General features: G+C 51.0%; 1 protein-coding gene across 4 annotated transcripts in view; it reads left to right on the forward strand.

The window, feature by feature from the left end:
- Window positions 1-21,452, forward strand: part of LOC144733581 (uncharacterized) — a 49,979-nt gene that overhangs the window by 20,346 nt on the left and 8,181 nt on the right. For 2 of the 4 annotated variants that reach the window (XM_078615599.1, XM_078615602.1), the window contains 12 exons: window positions 5,778-5,898; window positions 7,644-7,751; window positions 10,718-10,831; window positions 13,648-13,778; window positions 14,262-14,389; window positions 14,569-14,831; window positions 16,111-16,237; window positions 16,786-16,966; window positions 17,973-18,077; window positions 18,702-18,758; window positions 19,304-19,412; window positions 21,214-21,427. In XM_078615599.1, coding sequence (XP_078471725.1) covers window positions 5,778-5,898; window positions 7,644-7,751; window positions 10,718-10,831; window positions 13,648-13,778; window positions 14,262-14,389; window positions 14,569-14,831; window positions 16,111-16,237; window positions 16,786-16,966; window positions 17,973-18,077; window positions 18,702-18,758; window positions 19,304-19,412; window positions 21,214-21,427 — 1,658 coding nt within the window. Of the gene's footprint in view, window positions 1-3,123; window positions 3,601-5,777; window positions 5,899-7,643; window positions 7,752-10,717; window positions 10,832-13,647; window positions 13,779-14,261; window positions 14,390-14,568; window positions 14,832-16,110; window positions 16,238-16,785; window positions 16,967-17,972; window positions 18,078-18,701; window positions 18,759-19,303; window positions 19,413-21,213; window positions 21,428-21,452 lie in introns of those variants that run through there. The other 2 variants (XM_078615601.1, XM_078615600.1) reach the window with 2 other exon arrangements.

A 21,452-nucleotide genomic window follows, 5' to 3' on the forward strand; every position in this document is an offset into this window, starting at 1 on the left:
AGGCTGTTGTTCAGGAGGGTCCTGCATTGGGATGTTTGGTTTTCATGTAGGAGGATATGGGAGTAACCAGATAAAACCACACATATGTTTGGCCTGTTAAGTCTGTGCAGAATTTGGCAACGATAATAATGATTCTAGATTGACACGAAGTAAATATAAGCCACAAGTGTCTGTCCAGCGTGGAAGAGTAGGCCAAAAACACCCTTTAGTGGGGCTCTCTTGAGGTCCCCTGCCAGTGGAGGCCCTCTCCGCCTGCATTGGCGTGAGCGAGCACTTGCAGGGCTGCCCCTTTAGCCCGTCAAAAGTGTCTCTCCCGGCTCATCCAAGCTGCGGAGAAGTGATCTTTGCCCATTCATTGGTGGCCTTGGGCCAGCGGTGGAAATTCCACGTTCCTATGGTGGGCACCGCTCCTCTACATGTGAGTAAACAGCATGTGTTGCACCCGTGCAGCACATTGCATGAGGGCCTCCCCACGCTGTGCGGGTCCTTGGGGGGTGGTTATTTAACCGTACTTCACCATGCTGGTCAGTGCGGGTTGACGGCGAGGAGCATAGACGTGGTGGCATGGAGTACAGTACAACATTGGGGCTTTGCGTCACTGCCTACCTCTGTTGGCCACCAGGAAGGCCCCGCACAGCAGCCTATAACAACCTGTCGTGCACGCTGGTCGCCCGTCCTGGCACTCTCCTCAACACAGCTTCGCTTCAGAGGTTTAATGACATCAGGGGCATTCTGGGCGATACACACATCTGCTGCACCGTTATGACGTGTGGGTTTTTGGTGGTTAAAACGTAACGAACGCGAATGCGTATATGTTTTAAAATATTAACAATGCCTTCGCTGGGTATGTATGTGATGAATGTGTGTGTTATTTGGGACGTACTGTACGTACACGATTTCGACTGATACAATCACACCGGCGCACATATTACGCCGACGATGAATAATTTATCCTGAAAGCTTTGTTAAATTGACGAGCCTTTGCAGTGCATTACTGCCGATGGATAAAATCGTCAACAAACGACGGTCTGTTCGCACACTTTGAAGGGGAGAACAGAGGTAGAGAAGGGGCGGCCCTGCAACTGCCTGCTCATGCAACTGCCGGCGGAAGGGCGTGCACCGGAGTAACCTCAAAGAGGGCGCCGCGGGGAGGGGGCGGGAATTTGGCCAACTCTGCCACGCTTGGTCTGATGTCTTGGCTAGCGGTGGGAGTACCCACACTTTACCCCAACCATTCATCCTGCTCGGTCGACAGAGGCGGCGGGGCGGGTGGTGTAGATGGAATATTCCCCGTCGCCGCTCAAATACAGAGCCGGGAGATCGATTTGAACCCGGTGATCTCTGGGTTTGCAAGTCAAGTGCCGAGCTGACCGTGGCAACCACTGTACCAGAGTCAATTCGACCACTTTAAAAATAAAAAAAATTCCCGGTGGACCTTTCCAGAGCCAGCGTTTCCCAGCAACAATTGGTGAAGCGGAAGGCTGGACCCCTCCAGCCGCAGCACCCCGTCTCGGCAATCTGATCCCGTCGTTAGCAGGGCGTGGCCTCGAACACATTCGATCGACTGGTTGCCGGCAGCGTTTGGCCGATGGACCTGAACGTTGTTTCGACGTGGCGAAACGGACCCCATGTTTACTCAACTCGGCCTCATGCAAAAATGCACCGTGACGGAACGAAATAAATGTTTAGACAATTTTTCCCGGCATGGAATGGGGAGCCCTTCATCCAGCAGTGGATTGACAATGGCATTTGAATTAAATAACTTGCATTATTTCTCAGACAATGTATCTACATATAGATAGGACGAAATGTGTCCCAACGTTTAGAAATGTTTCAGAAATGAGCCTATGAACAAATCTCCCAGAATGCATCCGATCTCTTCAGATCTCAGAAGCTAAGCAGAGTTGAGCCTGACCAGTGAGCGGATGAGCAACCGCCATCCAAGACAGCTGTAATAGCTTTGTGGAGCTGTGAGGAGGAACAGCAGTAACATTATTGTTGTACTGTACTAATTTACTCCCACATATACACGCCCGACTATTGACAATCTGTCACTATAGATCGAAAGTAGCGGAGGTGTTGCTTGACCCACCTTTCTGTTACGTTTTGGAGTGTCGGTCCCACTCTCATCCTCGGACATGGTAACGTGGACAAGCCTAGCACCAGCTGTGCCCCAAATAACCTTGTGAGCGCTCGTTTTGCTGTGGTCTTAATTTAAAGGGGGTTGGAAAAGGATGACAACAACCCGCACTGACCAGCATGGTGAAGTATGGTCAAACAACCCCCACGACCCACATGGCTTGGTGGGGGAGGGGGGGAGCACGCTCTTATCCAGTGTCAGATTGACAAAAGGCCTTTTACGTGGTGCCACGCGCGCCTTTGTACGTGAGCCCGCGCGCGCGCACGGTGAATGCCGTGGCTAACGACGTCTCGAAACGTACACCAAGCTAAATAACGTCCCCCGCGTCTTGGCACAAACGTAGTGTGTGTTTGACCCAGGATGCACGGGGGTGGGGTGTGCCAGGGTTGTGGACGCGGCTTGCACACACACACACACAATTACACCATGCATTCACCGTCCGCTCGGACGGACAAAATGAGACTTGTGTAACGTGCCGTGTATATTTGTTGGACGATGAGATGAAACGCTCGATTCATAGCCGGGAAGCGGGCGATGGTTTGTAACCGAACCAAGTGCTGCCCGTGGCATAGTGGTCGGCACGCCGGACTTGCAAACCGGACGTGGCTCGTTGGATTCGTTCTCCCGGCACGGCATTTTAAACAATTGTCGAGTTTCTTAAACTCCGCCATCCCCGTCTCTGTCCACCCAGCAGTTTCCACGGGTCCACCAGGGCTCGTCGATGGGCAGGCCGCGTGTGGTGGGGTGAAGCGTGGGTGCATGTGTATCCCTTCGAAGACGTCTGGCCGGCTGGGAAGAGCAGGTCCCAAATACCACTTGAGTGAGCAATTGCTGCAGGGCTGCTTTTTTACCTCCTTGAAAAAAAAACCCGCAGACAAATTCAAAGGCATTGGATGGCTTCCACCATTCGGCGCGATCGACTTGTGGCACGCCGATCGGTCGGCGCGACCGTGTTTTGTGCAAACTACTCGCTCGAGATGTGGTACAAAAAGCGCCTTGCAGGCGTGGACCGAGTTGAGCGTGGTGGTTTGTACTGGTGGCTCGAGGTGCGGCCCCGGCTTGTTGACATTATTATTGTGAATCGCCTGGTGGTCGGCCTTGGTGGGGTAATTATTTTTTTTAATTAGCAAAAAGCACTTGGATCGTATCATTAATTGTGCTTACATTGTGTTGCTTTCATGTTCGAGTAGTTTTTTCTTTTATATCGTCACCTTTAATCTTACAGCAGTCCCGTTTATTGCTACTGTTGGACCTTGTTTTGTTACCCGCAATTATTTACAAATCCGCTGCATCGCAAAGCTGATCAGGCTCTCTCTGTCGGCAAGGGTTGGTGGACCCACGGGGGGATTGAAACTCCAAAAGCTGCAAGGCTGCGTTGTGGCCATGTGATGGCAGTACAGCAAGTGGGCCTGTGAACTCATCTGCGCGAAATTTTTGGGTGTTAGCCCCTCTCATGCATGGTGGGTTTCCTCCGGATCCTCATTTTTTTTATAGGTCACACGCACATCTCTCCTTTAAGAGGAATTTGCAAAGTTTCATGTTTCCTGGATACATAGGTCAGTGGTGCCGATTGATTTCCCATTCAAACGAGCATCGAGGCGTCGGCGCTCACTGCATGTTTACAGCCCTGAGCCAGTCGTGGAAATTCCACATTCCTATGGCAGGAGCGAGTTTGTCCGTACGACAACCACCGTTGACTTGCCCACAAAGTGGTACCTATTGTCATCGACCCCAGATGGATGATGGGCTGAATCAACCCCCCCCTACCCTCCACAACCAGGATTTGAACTTGCTTGACTGCTGAGCCGCCCGGTCTGACTGTGGGTAAATAAACACGATTATTGTTATTGTTGTTGTGTTCTACTTTGACTTTTGAGTGCTTTTGTTGACAATAGCTTCTCATTGGAGGGGGGGAAGCCCTGTGTGCAGAGTCTTGGCCCGGCAGCGAAGTCCCTGGGTGTTGTTGGGTAACACAGCGCCCAGTGTGCAGAGCTTTACGCGGTCACCCTACAAATCATAGCGAACAAAGATCGTCTTTAAATTCCGCATGCTTGCGTTTGTAAAAAAACACGTGGACAATGGGGTTCTTTTGGGGTCCCACCCATTCATGAATTAATTTATTTCTCGTCTCATCACTCATTCATACCCTCCTCGTTTTATTCACTCAAATCATGAATTCATGTATTCACACAAACGTTCACCCATTTATTAATTCATACTTTAGTCTATACTGGATTATACACATTTAAAACATGGATGGCAGCCTCCCCATGCCACTTGGGTCACAGTGTACATAATATACAACCATGCAAGAATTCAATAATGTACAGCCCTTTGTCAATCCACTGCTGGATGAAGGCCTGCTCAGGCCACTGTCACCTCTCCCGATCCTGCACTTGAGCCGATATTGTCACTCCATCTCATCGGTCGACGTACGTTCGTACTCGCGCGCACTCCGTCCCTCGGCTGCCACTCCGTTGTCATTCTAAACCATCGGCCGCCGTCTCTGCTAGCCGCGCGTCCCTCCCAAGCCAACTTACTCGGTTTGAGTGTCGTCGTTCACCTGCGCGCGTCCTTAATTCCCACATGCTCCCTCATTCTGCTTCTCAACGCAGTTCCAAGCGTGCGTCATCTCCCCCGTGCTTCTTTGCGCGCACCTTTCAACGCAACTTTATTACAAAGCGGGAGTGGGCCCGGGCCGCTCGCCTTCCCTCTGGCGTTGTAGCTAGACGCGAGTGTTGCTTGAGGGGGGGGGGGTGCTTCCACACATTTCTAAACTCCACAGCCAAAGCAGCCTGAGCGTGGAAGGTGGCATGATCTCCGTGTGACTTGTGGCTCTCTGCCACGCGGAGATTTTGGTACGTGGCTCGCTCATAGGCTCCAGACGTGTGGCCGCTCCCATATCCACGCATACCCACATCTCAGAACTGCTTTTCCGTGAACTCTCAGTGCTAGGCGAACTGGAGTTTTTCATGCACCTCCCCCACTTGAGAGGGTGTTTGTCATTTTAAAAGTCAAATATAATGACAATTTTTAGATCTGAGAGCTGGATATTTTTGCCCAATGAAGTGAAACGTGTCAATGTAATAATGTCTGAAGGAACGTGACCTGCCTCTTATCCACACAAGGGGGGTGCACCGTTCATATCCCCCGTAAAGAGTGTCCTGTCACATGACAGGCAAAATAAATCTATTGCAGCTAAATTAAGTGAGCACCAGATTTCCAAAATGAACCTGATTGGGGATATTTGTACAGTCATTGATGACAAAGATGAGACTCAATCTCCCGAATATCAAGGTTTGGCTACATACAGTGCGAACGAAGTTCAACAAACGTACATCAACTCGCTCCACTTGGCAAGATGGTTTAATAACGGGCATCTGGAACGCACATTCAAACTCTGCTATCTCAGCCGTGCCGACTCGGTGCTAAAATGAAGTGTAATATATATATTTTTTTTGTGCAGTCGTTGGTGTCCAGGCTGAGGCCAAAGACTCGCTCACATTCAGGAACTCGGTTCAATCACAGGGTCTCAGTGGTGGGGGCTCGGTGTCGCTGACACGGCATTTACCTCCTGAGCCACCTGGGTCATCTCTACTTTTGCCACTCTTACCCCCCCCTCCCACTCGATGGGCAGGTGCAGCCGATCATCCAGCGGTCATTGGAGAGACGCGGAAGTTTGGACACACGGCGCAAACGCTGGTCCTGGGGAGGGAGCAGCTCCGTGGTCGCCACTCCTAACTCACCCGTGCAAGAAGGTGAGCTTACAGCGGCCACTCGCCTGTTCACGGGTGCGATGCGTGTCTCCGTGTCCCCCGTGCATGGTCACGTACCGTTTGTACGAATCGCGTGTGTACGATCCCTCACGTGCGTATGCCGCGAGTCGTCCGGCGTGACGTCCGACATTTCGCACCACTCACCGGAAGGACGTAATCCTGTGTTTGGCCCGTGTCCGAAAATGTGTAGAGCAAACTGTTACCATCTTTTCTCATCTCCGGCCGGCATTTCCCACTGCAGAGGCATCTTGCAGTGCTACTTTCATCACGTGTCGTAGTATCGCCATCTCGTGGCCAGCCCTGATTAATACCAAAGCTAGGTAGCAGCGTTCTCGTGTGTTAAATTGTCTCGGTACCAGCCTTGTGGCCGACGCATCACGACGACACACGTGTTTCCGCGGGTATGCGAGGTTTGCCCTTGCTTGGCCAAGTCTCTTCTTGTTTGTGATGGAATACGCAATCGTCGACGCCCCCCCCTAGTGCTCGCGAAACGTGTCGCCACCGCCACCAGGCTGTTGTGTACTTGTGAATTCACAGTTTGGGTCACATTTTTGTGGCTAATTCCGAAATAGGCGCGGCTCACGGAGTTTGAGGAACGGTAGTAGTTTTTTTGTTGTTGCCACAGTTTCTTCCGCAGTCGGGGCCAGTTGTGCTATACTCACCAGCGGTTCAACTCCAAAGCACCCAAGTTTTTTGCGTTTCATTTATTTTCGTGCTCCATAAAGTTTGTTTCGGAGGGGAATCGTAATGGATCTTAGGGTCCAGTGTTTGCGTCTAAATTCTGCGGCCCCGCAGAACAGAAAAGGTAAGGACGTTCGCAAATGTGTTTTGCACTGGTGCAGTAGTTAACCCGCTGCGAACCCGGCGACCCGACTATTGATGAGTATTGATTCCCGGCCACGACTGACGTCAGTGGCTCGTAATATCGGGACCGGTCTTTGCCTCCTCGCTCCCCTCCAGCGACCCGCACTGCCCCGGCGTGGCGCAGTGCGGTCACACAGCCCCCTGTGGCTGACATGGCATCCTGTGAGAGAGGCCCTCATCTGCTGGCGGATTGGTAATCTGCGGAGTTAACTTATATTGTTTATTATACGGTAGTGGTTATCCGATTGAGAGTCTGGCCACCACCGCGGTTGAATATGGAGTTTCCGCCGCCGCTGGGTTACAGTTTGCAAACTGCGATGGGTGTCGCACCGTGCTCGCCAGTTTGAACGGGGGGGGGGGGGGGTACTTGACTTTGGCTTGACGTCATTGTTGTTATTGTGCTCATCCATTGAATGATCTCTGCCCCATTAAAGAATTATATATATATATACACATCGCATAGATGAAGGGGGCAACCCTTCATTAGCTCACGCCGCTGCTGGAGGAAGGTGCCCGGGAGATCTAAAGAGCCCCTCTAGAAGGTGTTTGGTCTACTCTTCCACGCTGTCCATGCGTCTCGGAAGGAGGAGTCCCCAGTCTTTACTCCGCCGCCCGTGGCCTGCCGATGGACTAACTGTGCACCCAGCATCAGCTTTACGCTGATGCTGGGTGCACAGACGCTGGGATATAAACAAAAGAACTTGCCCCATTGTTTTTACTGCGACGTCGGGAGAATAGAATCGCAATGGAGCCTGCGCCTTCAACCTACGACAAGTGCGTTTGGGATGTGTCGACCGCAGGCGTCGGGACGCTGGTTTTAGAGTCGCTCGGTCAGTCCAAGTTGTATTCTCGTTGTCTTGCAGGAGGGAGATCCCTGGCCTCAAACATGAGCCAACCTAAGCCCGGGGATTCTTTCATCAACAGAAGATTCTCGGCCTCTTCTGCAGGCATCTGTGGGTCACCTGACAGAGGTGATTTGACCAAACCAGGGCTGGGATTATCTAATCCGATTATTTAGGTAATCAATTGCTCTGCCCATTATCATGTGGCTTCGCTCGACTAATCGGATAACAAAGAGATAGTTGTGGAACAAAAAGTTTTGCTTATTTTTGTCATCTTGCCCCGCGTGTGCCGCTGGACAGGAGGTGATTGGCGGTGCTTGACGATGTCATGAGTACCATCAGGCCGTGTTGTCAGGCTGGTTGTGGCTTGTCATGGGGAGTTTCCCGCCTTCATGTAGAAGGGGGTCCAGCCACAATATAGTTAGTTAATCGACTAATCATCCCAGCTGGAGACCAACTCGCCCTGCATGTGCCTGATCCTATCAGATCTCAGATGCTCACTTGGATGGGAGACTGCCCGGGAGTGCCAGGCGTTGTAGACTCAGGCTGAGGTAGTGGCAATACAGAAATGGATTCTTAAATCTATCTCTATGGAGATGTTGATTGTTACCCTCTCGAATGCTTGGGGTTTCTCCAGGTTCTCCGGTTTCCTCCCACATGAAGCCAAACTCTCATGAATGTAATTGGCTAAACGCCCCAATTACGCAACCATGCCTCTAAAGGTCTTAGGACACTGAGTCTTTCTTGGGTGAATGGCATTATCATCATCATCGATATTATTTCCAACGTGTTTTCGGGTTGTGCCCACGCGTTGTTTTGTATGGCGACGGAAAGTTTACGCTCCCCGAGCCCCCGGGAGCTTCTGCAGGAACCGGATTTTAGGACAGTAAGCAGCGCAAATCTACAAACGCGTCGGAGAGCCGTACCGCACGTCGCGTTATTGTCGCGAAAGCTTTCGCCCGTGGCACACCGCAGGAAGGTGAGTCGGTGACGGTCTCAAGGTGAGCATAAAGAAGGAGCGTTGGGCAAGCAGGGGAGAGGGTGAGAATGAATGACTGGGCCAAGATCTAAACTAAAACTAATCTATTTTTATTGTACCAGGTAAGGCCCCACTGAGCTATGTAGCTTTTTTTCAGAAGCGACCCGGATGTCACAAATGGTAGCTCAACAAAGTGGCTTATCGTGTGGAAATTAATAGCAGTAGCCAAATACTCTAAACGCGTGATGTTGATTCTAAATGTGGATGGAAAAACCGGAGGACCCGGAGAAAAAACTGCGTGACCACGTGGAGAGAGAGGTACAAACTCCAAATATGCAACAGGCGTCGGAGTCGGGGTCGGGATCGAACCCACGCCCTCCCTCCTGCATTCCAGGCGAGGGAGTAACCATCCCGCCACCGCGGCAGCCCATAGATGTCGGGGATGAGATGGTGACGGTGAGAGGGGGAGGTAGGGAGAAGGCCAGAGCCAGTAGCAGAAGTGAGCCGCACGGAGCGGCCGTCTCTGTTCACAGCGGGCGGCGGGGCAGAGGCAATGGGTTCGGAGTTGGGGTGGCCAACGCAGAAGTCACGTGGCTTGAGCTGATTCACAGATGTAGATCAATCGTATGGTATTAGGACTCGGTAAGATTTCCGAATGCACTTATAATGCGGCAAAAAATACACTTAATTGCGCGTGCATTGCATTGCTTTTATGTCTGCGTTTATTTTTCGCAACAACGCTCTTCATTCTCCATTTTCCGTTTGTTTCTGTTAAACATTATTCTTGTTCTCCAAAGTTATTTACAATCCATTGCATTGCTTGACATCATGTTACATGCTTGTTCGTGTTTGGCTGTGTGCACTCGTCATTGTTAATACGAGTGTTGCTGGAGAAGTCGGTGTCCTCACAGCGAGTGGCCTCGGCGACGCTGCGTTATTTCTCTACACAGTTCCCTCGAAGTGCAGTCCGCATTGTCCATCATCATCATCATCACAGTTCCAATCTACTCGTCAAGCCACTCTCTCATAACACAATCATCACTCGGGTCCATTGGAACCTCCTTTGCCAGTAGCAAAATATGATAATTGTATCTTTAACCCTTTTATCTGGCAACAAAACTGACACCTTTTTTACAAGGAGTCATGTTTGCATTGACCATAATACCTGCGGTCGTAATGCAAACAAAAAACACACAACTTTGATAATGTATGCACTGTCCTTGAAATTGATTGGTCCACACCCGAGACAGCTTTTCTTAGAGCCTAGTCTCACATTCTATTGGACCAGATGACGCCAAAAGTGAAAAGCTGTCTCGGGTGTGGACCAATCAATTTCAAGGACAGTGCATACATTATCAGAGTTGTGTGTTTTTTGTTTGCATTACGACCGCAGGTATTGTGGCCAATGCAAACATGACTCCTTGAAAAAAGGTGTCAGTTTTGTTGCCAGATAAAAGGGTAAAAAAACAATTATCATCACTCGGGTCATTAAAGTAATCATTGGCGTCGTTTTCATCGCACGTGTCATTTCATAATCATGAGAAAATCGCCTTCCCTCTCGGCAAGCGATCCTCTTTCTGCGGAGACATTTGGGAGGCGCACACCGGGAGCCGGGTCTGACTATATCCCATTAAAAACGTTTTCAAAAATGATAATTTGTACCTTTTAGCACGCAGAGCGAGACCATTTTAATGGCCTGTAGCAAAAAATATAATTCTACCATATGTCCAATTCATCTTTGGCGGTGGCTTCGGGGGGGATCCCTTCATCACAGGATCTGATTGCTCATGGCTGATGATGATGATGACGACGGCGATGATGCTGTCGATCTCATTCTGTGACATCCGGCAATCCCACTTAAATGCCACGTGCTCGCGATTAGCTTTCGCCCTGTGTTGTCGCGCCGCTCTCGTGTCGGGCCCACCGACTTTTTAAACGCTCGCTCCGATTGTGTTTTCGTTTCGAGCAAAACTCTCTTGCTCTTCGTAATTGTGCACACAGCCAAATGACAATCCATCTTGTTCCATCTCATGCTTGTTTTGTTTTCTTTTGTGTGCGTGCGCGTATGGTGTGTGTGTGTGTGTGTGCGCGCGCGTGTGTACGTGCGTGGGTTTAGCACCATCTTCGTTTGAACGCCAGCCTTCCGACCTTAATGTTGTTAGTTGGTTGATGGCCCCAACGCGTTCATCTTTAGCACGCAGCCGGAGCTGTGCTGTCCTCTCCCTGACCGGTAAAGCTATGGAGATATTCAGCGTGGCAAGAGAGTAACACTGAAAGAGCCCGTTGACTTGAAAGTGGCCGGGTGTCTATGTTCATGAACGGGATTTCGCCAGCTACTCGCAGTCCCAAGCGTGGCCTTACAGGTTAGGCCACGTGTTGTGAGTTTTTTTTCTCTCTCAAGCTTTGCCCATGAAACTACTGCGGACGTCACTCAACTCCACGAAGATGTCGTACTCTGCGGACATCTCGAAGATGCACGCGGTAGTGCGTGTGGAGAAAGCGTGAGAGCAGAAGGGTTCAACTCGTGGCCCAGCCCACAACGCCCGCCAATTGTCTATCTCAGGCGGGACCATAATGGCCACATCATAGCCACTGAACCAGCACATTTGAGATTATGGGTTTGAGCCCTGAGTCTGAGTGGGTGCTCTATTTCCCCAGTGGCTTCACAATGCCTATGTTCAAAGACACTGAGCCAGAGAGAAAAAGATTCTTGGATTGAACACTGGGTCTGAGTGTTTTTGTTTTCAGTGGGTTTCCTAATGGCTATGTAAAGGACAGTAAGACGGAACATCTGTGTTTGGGTTTCTTGACTTCCGAGGCTGGGTGTCCCCATTATTCCGATTTGTAATAGCAGCCATTTAACACATAGTAGCAGGCTTACGCGACCAATATTATCCATAAGAGGTTTTTTTGGAGGTTAAAAACGCGTAAATATAAATGTGTCGTTAAACCCAATGATAGATATCCATTGTAATTAATATGAATACATTAACCCTCCCCCATCCCCCTTTCGTCTTCTCACCTGATTGGCTCACAAGTAACGACTTCACATTTATCCCCCGTCGATTTAAAACTGTTGTCTGATGATGCTGGTTGTTTTAATTACCGGCGAAACGTCACGGCACTCGGATTGTAAATGTAGTCGTGGGTTTACTCTCCAACACAACCGGTGTGTTCTGTACTCGTAGCGAATTGGCATGTTTGGTTTTCGTGACAAACCTTACTAATTGGCTGTGTCGTGGTGGTGGTGGTGGTGGTGGCGGGTTTAACGACATGTTTATATATTTACGCGATCTAACCCAATAAACCTCTTATTGATAATAATGGCCGTGTGAGGGACACTGAGGCCCTGGGTTAGGACCTTTTTTGCCACAAATATAGGATGACGGTTTGTTACGGAACAGTGGTGCTGCGGTTCTCACACTCGCTACGAACCCGGCGACCAGAGTTCGATTCCTGGCAACGGCTAACACCAGTGACAAAGCGATGTTCAAACCGGTGTACGGTAAAACAACCTCCATGACCGACAAAGCATGTGGGGACGCCTTCATCCAGCAGTGGAGTCGATCGACAGAAGGGGGCTGTGAAATATTTGATTAAGTTGCCAATATCGCAATTCCACGGTCACATTTAGCCGAGCGTCGTTCGTGTTTTTAAATGTATTAGTTCGCTTTGTCTTTGCGATACGAAAGTCGGCCCTCAACAACCACTTGGCCGATATTTTACTAATATATAAAATATTTAGATTTCACGTCCTCCCTCACATCATAACATTGCAACATCCTGACATTTTGGACGGCACTACCAGTTGCATCGACGGTATCAGGCACACCGGACTCATCAGAACAGGCAGGGGGAAGGGATTTAACTTTTCTAAATTTCCGGCCCGACTTTATTTGCATCTCGCCTTAGGCTTGGAGGCTTTATTTATCAAGCGGTCCCGTGATGCGTCAGTATATTTTTGAATAGTTTTACGCGTCCTGATAAGCTGCATCCCCCTGCTCTGAAAGCGAATTGCATTTTTCACTTACAATGAACCGTTGACAATTGTAGTGATGGCCGTGTTTTTATCGTGCTTTTAACGTTTCTTTAGTAACTCCCAGTCTGTCTAATTGTTCATCTGTACTTCTGTCGGTCTCCGTCTATTTGTATCTCTGTCCGTCTGTATGTATGTCAATCTGTCTTCTGTGTGTTGCGCTGTAATGTTATCTGGTTTCACATCCATCTGTTTTTTTCTGTTCATCTGTCTGCCCAGCTTTCTCTCTGCCCATCTATGTGTCTATCTATCTAGTACAATGTACTTGCCTCTCCATGAACCCCATCCGTCTGCCTGTCCATCTGCCTGTGGATCTGGTTTTCCCGTCTGTCTGCTTATCTGTCCATTCGCCTGTCTTCACGTGTGTCCATCTGTCTATTTGTATCTGTCTCATCCATCCATACATCTGTGCTATCATTGTCTGACTTGATAATTGTTTTTTACCCTTTTATATGGCAACAAAACTGACACCTTTTTTACAAGGAGTCATGATTTCATTGACCACAATACCTGCGGTTGGAATGCAAACAAAAAACACAACTCTGATAATGTATGCACTGTCCTTGAAGTTGATTGGTCCACACCCGAGACAGATTTTCTTAGAGCCTAGTCTCACATGGTGTTGGACCAGATGACGCCAAAAGGCGCATAAAAAAAGGTGTCATTTTTGTTGCCAGATAAAAGGGTAAAAAACCTATTATTATATTTTGCTACTGGCAAAGGAGGTTCCAATGGTGATTGTCTGACTTTCGACTGTCTATCTATTTGTCTGTTGCTCTCTCTCTCTGCCCACCTGTTATTATGTCTGTCCATCTATCAATTTTTCCACTGTCTTGTCTGTTTATTCATCTCTCAGTGTGTCTCATGTCTATTGCCCCTTTGTTCAATCATCTATCTGTATCTGTCTTTGTGTCTGCTTCTCTCAGTAGCTTTCTATCTATTCGCTTGTTTTTTTTTTAATAGTCTGATCTTCTGTTCATCTATAAATCTGTCCGTCTTCCCTTGCTTAGGGCTGGCATCCGGAGGTCGTGTTGGGTCTTCGGGAGGCCCGGTTATTCCTCCGAACCGCCCCCTGCGTAGCCGGAGTGGAGACAGACTGAGCAAGGACTCTTCAGACAATGGCTCTAGCCAGGACTTAGAGGTTTTTCATACGCACACACCACATACGTACACACCACGTAAGTACACACCACGTACGCACACCAGATACGAACCCCCCCCACGTACGTACACACCACGTATGCACACACCAGATACGAACCCCCCCACGTACGTACACACCACATACGTACACACCACGTACGTACACACCACATACGTACCCCCCCGCGTATGCACACGCCGCGTACGCACACTCGCGATGTGTTCCCAGCTTTCAGATTAACCCCTTAACAGCCAATGCATCATTTTTGACTGGACGTCACCCTGCAGCCAGCCAGTTGTTTATCCTTTATTAAGCCTGTTTTAATTCCGACGATAATCACAACTCGGATGTTAATGGTGCTGTTGATGATGCCATTGCTCATGCTGCTGCTGCTGATGATGATAATGATGCCGATGCCCATGTTATTGCTGCTGATGCCGCTGATAATGACGACGACTTTCTTGCCGCGTGTTTTCGCAGACGAGCTCTCGGAGTCAGGAGACGCTGCCGGCCATGAGACGCGAAGCGGCGCACTCAAAGCGCTCCCCTTCCCCGGCCACCGAGGCCAACGACAAAACCCCGACCTCGCCTGCGGGTGGCATGGCCAGGTACGGCGGCGCGGCGCCCCGTGATCCACCGCCGCGGAGGGCGAGGGCGCACGCACGGCGCGCGACAAAAGCGCGTCGGAGCTAAACGAGCGTCGGGCGAATGCCGGCGCTTTGAGCGTCGTTCACACACGCGGGCACGCGGCCAAACGGCGGGGCGTACGGTCGCGCTTGTTCCGCAGGCTGCCCTCTCCGGCGAAATCGTCTCCCGCGCGACGCCGCAGGACGTCCCCCGGCAACGCGACTCCCCAGTCGCCCTCTCGCCATCGCCCGCCGTCGCCCAGCAACCCGCGGCAGGCGCGGCGATCGGGCGAGCGGACGAAGGAGCGAGCGACCACGCCGGGAGACGTCAAATCGCCCGGCACTCCCGAGAAGAAGCTGCCGCGCGGAGCCAAACCCAAGGACAAGGAGGCCTCCGAGGCCTCGGCTGAACAGGCGAACGCCGGTAACGGTGTCACACCTGCGTCCTTTTTCTTCCACTGGGGGGTGACTCTCAGGCCGTGGCCGGCATCGAGATCCATCGAGATACATAGAGGCCCATAGAGACACACAGAGATCCATAGAGATACGTACAGAACCATAGACTAAACTAAACTATTTTTATTTTACCAGGTAAAGCCCACTTTTTCAAAGCGGTCTGGCCACAAATGATGGTTTATCATGTGCAAATTTATAGCAGCAGCCAACTACTTTAGACACACATTGATTCTAAATATGGAGGGAAAAACCGGAGGACCCGGAGAAAAATCCACACGACCACCACGGGGAGAGAGAGAGACACGTAGACTCCAAATATACAGCGAGCGGACGTCAGGGTCAGGATCGAACCTACGATCTCCTGCATACCAGACGCCGGAGTTTAACATCTCGCCACCGTGGCGTTTATGTTGTCATTTTGGAGTAAATGTATTTATTTATAAAGTCAACTTGTAACGCGCCGTTACCGCCGCGCAGTTTCCGGCTCGCTTGCGTGGCGCGAGGAGGAAACCACGGACGAGCGGCAGATTCTATCTAAGGGGCACGTTCCCACATATTGCGCATAATCCTTTGTGTTCTTGTTGGCAAGTCATCAACGCTTGTCTCATGGATGGACTCGCCTCCGCCATAGGAATGTCGAAGTTTCTACCGCTGGTTCGGGGCTGTAAACGGGGGCCTTGAGCGCCGCCAACAATGCTTCCTTTTTAAAATGGCGTTGACTTTTGGGATCTTGACTTTCGATGTTGCACAACAATGGTGCGGTCATCGTCGTTGTGGCGAGATGTTTACTGCCTCGCCTGGTGTACAGGAGGTCGTGGGTTCTATCCCGACCCTGACGCCTGCTGTATATTTGGAGTTTGCGTGTCTCTCTCTCACCGTGGTTGCGTGGAGTTTTCTCTGGGTCCTCCGGGTTTTTCCCTCCACATTTAGAATGCACATCACGTTTAGAGTATTTGGCTGCGAGAAATATCCACGTGATGATAATCCACTTCATTGAGCTATCATTTGTGAGAGCCAGGTCGCTTTTGGAAAAAATAAAAAAAGTTCAGTGGGCCTTACCTGGTAAAATAAAAATAAATAAATAGTTAAATTTTGCTTTGACAGGCTGCTGAAATCTGGATTTTAACCAAGGAGCTCACCGTGGCATTCAATGCCCTGATCTGTTAGCCGCATCCGGCCACCAGCTCACCGCGTGTGCATTGTGTGTGTGTGGTGTGTGTGGTGTGGTGTGTGTGGTGTGCACGTAGGTGATAACCGCGCTGGCACCAGTAATGCGGAGGAAGCCACGAGGCTGCTGGGAGAGAAGAGACGCCAGGCTCGGGAGCAGCGTGAGAGGGAGGAGGTGGAGCGTCGCGTCAGAGAGGAGAACGAGCGGTAAGAATCCTTCGCTGTCACGGAGACAAAAAGACCGAGATCCCCCGTGTAGCCTTATCAGACTGGCGGGGCAAGTGCTGTTAGCGAGCCCCTATTAAGGGCAACACGGCACACGACGGGGTGGGTGGCCAGCACCACGCCCGGCTAGCTTTGTCTCCGCAGTGCTGATGTTCACGCACTTGCACCAGGTACTCATTTCACGCTGAGTCAACCGGTTCAGATATTCGTCACAAATGTTGGTTATGAGCGGGTTCGTAACGCAGTGTGCTAACCACTGCGCCATCGTTGCTTTCCACACGCACACATGGGCGAGGAAAGACTGATCGATTGATTGACTGATTGATCGATTCACCGCCATCACCATCGCTGGGAGATGGCTCACCAGAAGGTGTACGAGTAGTTGATTGACTTATTGATTGATCGATCACCATCGCAGGCTCGTGAGAGAGGAGCCGGCTCGCCGGAAGTCTGAGGAGCGGCGGATTGGTTTTCTTAATCGATCGGTCGACTGGCCGACTGATTGACTCGTCGATCGATCACCGTCGCAGGCTCATGAGAGAGGAGCTGGCTCGCCGGAAGGCGGAGGAGCGGCTGCGGCGGCAGGAGGAGGCGCGCCGCGCGGAGGAGCAGCGGGCGAGGGACGCGGCCGAGAGGGAGGCCCGCGCCGTGGTGGAGCGGCTGCAGCACGAGCGCGACGAGCACAACAAGCTCGTCGACCTGCAGCGGCAGGTGCGGCGCGGCACCGGCGGCGACGCCGCCGACGTCACCAGCGGCGACGCTCGTGATAATAATAATAATCATCGTCTCTTTTCCCCTGTTATGTTAGATGTCCTTCGCCGTACTCCCCCCCCGCCCCGCCTCTATATCGTGCCTGACAACCCCTTATCAGTGCCTACCTTATTACAGACTAATTCAGACCTCATTGGTCACCCCGCGCCCTTATAAATCTCAACGTTCATCTTATAAAGTCCCATCACAAGGCAGAAACACAAATAAATTATTTTTTTGTCCGTATTGAAACGGCTGTACGCCATACGGACCTGAAAACTACATTTTCCTGCGCAAGAATACGGGTAAACCGTATGGGTTGACACGTGTGTTATATCAACTTTAACCTCTCTGCTAGAGAACCTCCCCACCTGGGCGTGGCATTGAGCCCAACTTAACTCCCTCCGCTGAGCCCTCTCACACCGATCTCGGGCTCTTGAGCGTGGGATTTTTGTTCTTGTTCCGTGATTGGTGCCTTGCTGCGTGCTCAAGTGGAGTTACAATAAAAAAGGCAATAAATACGTAAAAAGTTACAATAACATCGACTCGTAACGCACCGCCACCGCCACGCGGCGTTCGCTCCTCGCTCTCAAAGAGAGAGGACGATTCGGCCGCGTGGCGAGGAACCAGCGGACGAGCGGGGAAAGGCGGCGGCGGCAGCAGCCACCGAGTGCTGCCTCGCGAGCTGCCCTTTGCCCCCTACTGGCAGACCGATGACCCATCGCCGTGGCAGGTGCCGGGCGACCGTGTGCCGCTCGGGGACGGCTGCCATTAGGGAGGCGATCTGCGCTCCGGAGGCGTTTCGTTCCATGACGGGAGAGCGCGCCATAAACGTGCAAGCTCGTTTCGTCCGTTCGTTCGTGTGCTCGTGCCACCACGACGCACGAAGGGGGGTGTTGTGGCCGACGCCGCGAACGCGTTTCCTCCTCTCCGCACCCCTCCACCGTCTGCCCCCCGCCGGTGGCAGAGAGAGGAGGCCGAGGCGCGGGCGCTGGAGGAGGCGGAGCGGCAGCGTCAGGAGCGCGAGAAGGTTTTCCAGCGGGAGGAGCAGGAGCGACAGGAGAGGAAGAAGGTGCGCGTGTGCGGCTTCCCCGGTGCAGTTGCACCGCCTGCACTCTTGCTCGCTCGATAGTTGTTGCCACCGGTGGAGGCGCGCGGCCGTTGTGTCAATGCACCGCTGGATGAGGGCCCCTCCCGCGCCGTTGCGGGCCACGGTAGCCGTGCGACCATCCTTGACCACGATGGTCAGTGCGGGTTTGATGAACGCGGGGAACGTGGGCATTGGAGGACGGTGCAATATAACAGTGGAGTTTGCTGCTTTTCCCTCTGCTTACCAGTTAACCCCGCAGCAGCCTATGCCACCTGCTTTATGCGTGGTGGTCATCCCATGCAAGCAGTATATGCAGACTTGGCTGGGCGTCTAAGAGCTTGATGAGATTGTGAGCTTGAGCGGCATCTGGGCAACAAACAAACAAAACAAGTTTACGTTTAACTGCGTTTGTTTAAACAGCAAACCACACTGGATGGGGTTGCAACGGAGTCTCACCAGCAGTCAGGCCTGTTAAACAAATCCCCGCTGTGTTTTTTTTATTCCTGCTGCTGTGGCGTTGTAGACAAGATATGAACTGGGTTCACCCAGATGTGGCTAAGGGTACTCCGATTACAAAAGCAGTTTTCTTGTGTTTCCTGTTTTCAGCGCTTGGAACAAATCATGAGCAGGACCCGCAAGCCGTACAAAGCGGACGTGGGGAAGGTAAGACTCTCTCTTCAGCATTGCTTTCTACACTCATCTACTGACGTGGTAGTCGCATTACAGGGGTGAGCAGGAGCCAGCTGAGCGAGTGACTGGAGTGAATGGAATGACATAGTACAAGAGGATATGGTGCTGAGTGGACTTGCCAATGAGTGGTACAAGCGGTGTCAAGATCGGCCTCTGTGGAGGAGGCTCGTGATGGACGCTACTACTGGGCAGTTAGAGGCAGTCGCCCTCCAGCAACAATGGAGGTCAGAGAAAAGACGCTCACAGCAATGAGCAGAGCGCCAGGCAGCTAAAACAAAGCACAGTAGGGGGCACAGTTGGTGCATCTGCCAGTCATCTTCAGTCAGTCAACCCATGGCACCTGGGTCTGTCTCGTGACCTATCAGCAAGCTTTTGACACTTCACGTGGCCTCAAGGTACACATAGCCTGGCACAAGTGCCGTGGTGACGTCACCGCCACTTCGTGGCGAATGGTGGTTGTTGTTTGGAGTGAATTGGTGAGTTCTGATTCTTGCAGTCTTATCAATCATCATGGATAGCTATGCTTCCTCTCGTTGCAGTCTGTGCTGGAACCCATCGTTGCCGTTGAAGAATCACAGAACAAGGGCCTGGATTTTATTTCGGAGGATGGTAGTGAACAAACAGAAGGTTAAACATACACGGATAACAATGCCTACACGCATACCTACACACACGTCCCAACACAATGCCCACAGAACCACTTTCGCACGTCAGTATGCCCTTAACAGATACTAGGACTGTCATCTGTAGCAGCAGCAGCATCATCATTAGAAACAGCACTACCATCATCACTGCCATCATCATCATCGGTAGCACCGATAATAGCGGCAGCCTTATCGTCATCGTTGGAGCTAGCATTTCCACCACCATCGCGTCATCTATGTCATTGTCATTATCAACAACATTGTTATTAACTTCGTCATCATCATGATCATTGTATTAAACATATTTAGGTATACAGCACTTTGTTACATTTTTTGTCATATAACCTGACTATATTATCACTAAATATATATATTCTACGATATATACATAAAATATAACAAGCTGACTAACATATCTCCTAGGCCAACTTATATAAACCTTGTGTTGGTACTAGCGATTGGTGTAGAGGTTTTGTGGTTTTCATATAAAAAAAAACGTGTGAAGTGACCCATGGATGGACAAACATAGAAACGAGTGGCCCGATCAGTTAACTTGAAAACATTAAAATATCACTCACCAACGACTGCACGAAAAAAACCCACCAAATTAAATCCCTTTCTGCGCTTAATGTGTGATACGGACGCACAGTTTTCTCACGTGCGCGAGAGCGGAGTGGGCAAGTGCTGCCCCCGTTTCCTGTGTGTGGACCAGAATGTCACTTGAATAAAGGGGATCTCAGAGGTAGCTCTGGTACTTCCACTTCTGCGGGCCGCTCTCTAGCACGGAGGAGGGTCTGCGCTGCTCTTTGAGAGATCCCAATGGATGGATTCTTCTGCTTCTCGTGACGACGCGACGCCTAAAATTTGTCGCGTATTACAAAATGCTGGATACTAAAGGGATAAAATTAATGTAGCGTGTCAAGTGCCCTCTTGGGAATGGAACAGACAGACGCAACGTTATATGCGCAATAGGGTGCTACTCACGATGCATATGGAAAGTTACATTTAAATTTTCTTGGATTGCATCCTCCTCTCTGTTACCCTTGAGTGTAAAAGTCAACAGCTGAGACTCTCATTCTCCTCGGGTTCGTGTCGACTACAAGGTGCTCCGGATCCCCTCTTCTGCGTCTGTGCCTCTATACTGTGACTCTTTGTATTGAGTGGCACAAAGCTACTCACCTATCACTCGCCAACCCACTCAACTATTCACTCACCTATTCACTTAGGATCTCCTCCTGTTCTTCCCTGCTTCTGTGCCTCGATACTGTGACCTTAAAAATAACAAACTTGAAATTTGACTGGCACCCTAATGCGCATAGTTTAAACACAGTTCCCTTTAACAACATGCAATGCACATAGGTGTGGTACATTGCATGTACAGAAGCTCTCTGCCTTGTTCAGACCACCAGCTCAGAAGCACTGTGCGTGTGGCCAGTTTGTCGTATTTTCGACCACCAACTCAAAGAGTTTATAAATATTTGGCCATCCCACCAGCCACGACTTGACACCGGACTTGTCCTCATCCGGGCCCCTGAGCCCAGCGCCGTCACCAATCGCACCTCCGATTAGCACGGTTGGCTATGTATGGTGCGAAAGAAGTTGAACATACACACAGCACGTGCAACGTTTGCCGCCGCCGCGTGCCTACGGAAGCCCCATACGAGGACGACTTCTACTTTACGGGGAACTTCCCCCCCCCCCCCCCCCCCCCCGTCAGCAACGTCAGCCTAAAGGTGGCCAACATTGAACGAGCTGACCAAAGGTGTATCTGGCGGATTTCGCAGCTGAGGAGGACAAAGAGGAGGAGGAGGAGACCCTGTTGGGCGGAAGCCCCGACGGGTGTGAGAGTGGAGGAGGGGACGACCCCCTGGGGTCGGCGCTGGCAGCGGACGACGGGACTCTGGCGGAGAATAAGGGGAACGCGCTGGGGAAGGTTCCTGGGCACATCCTCTCAGCGGTTGCGGAGGCTTTCGACGAGGTGCAGTCGATGGACGTAAGGTAAAGAGACGAAGGTTTCGACCGT

Source organism: Lampetra planeri, chromosome 47 (assembly GCF_965212315.1).
Source record: "Lampetra planeri chromosome 47, kcLamPlan1.2.h2, whole genome shotgun sequence".
NCBI lineage: Eukaryota > Metazoa > Chordata > Hyperoartia > Petromyzontiformes > Petromyzontidae > Lampetra > Lampetra planeri.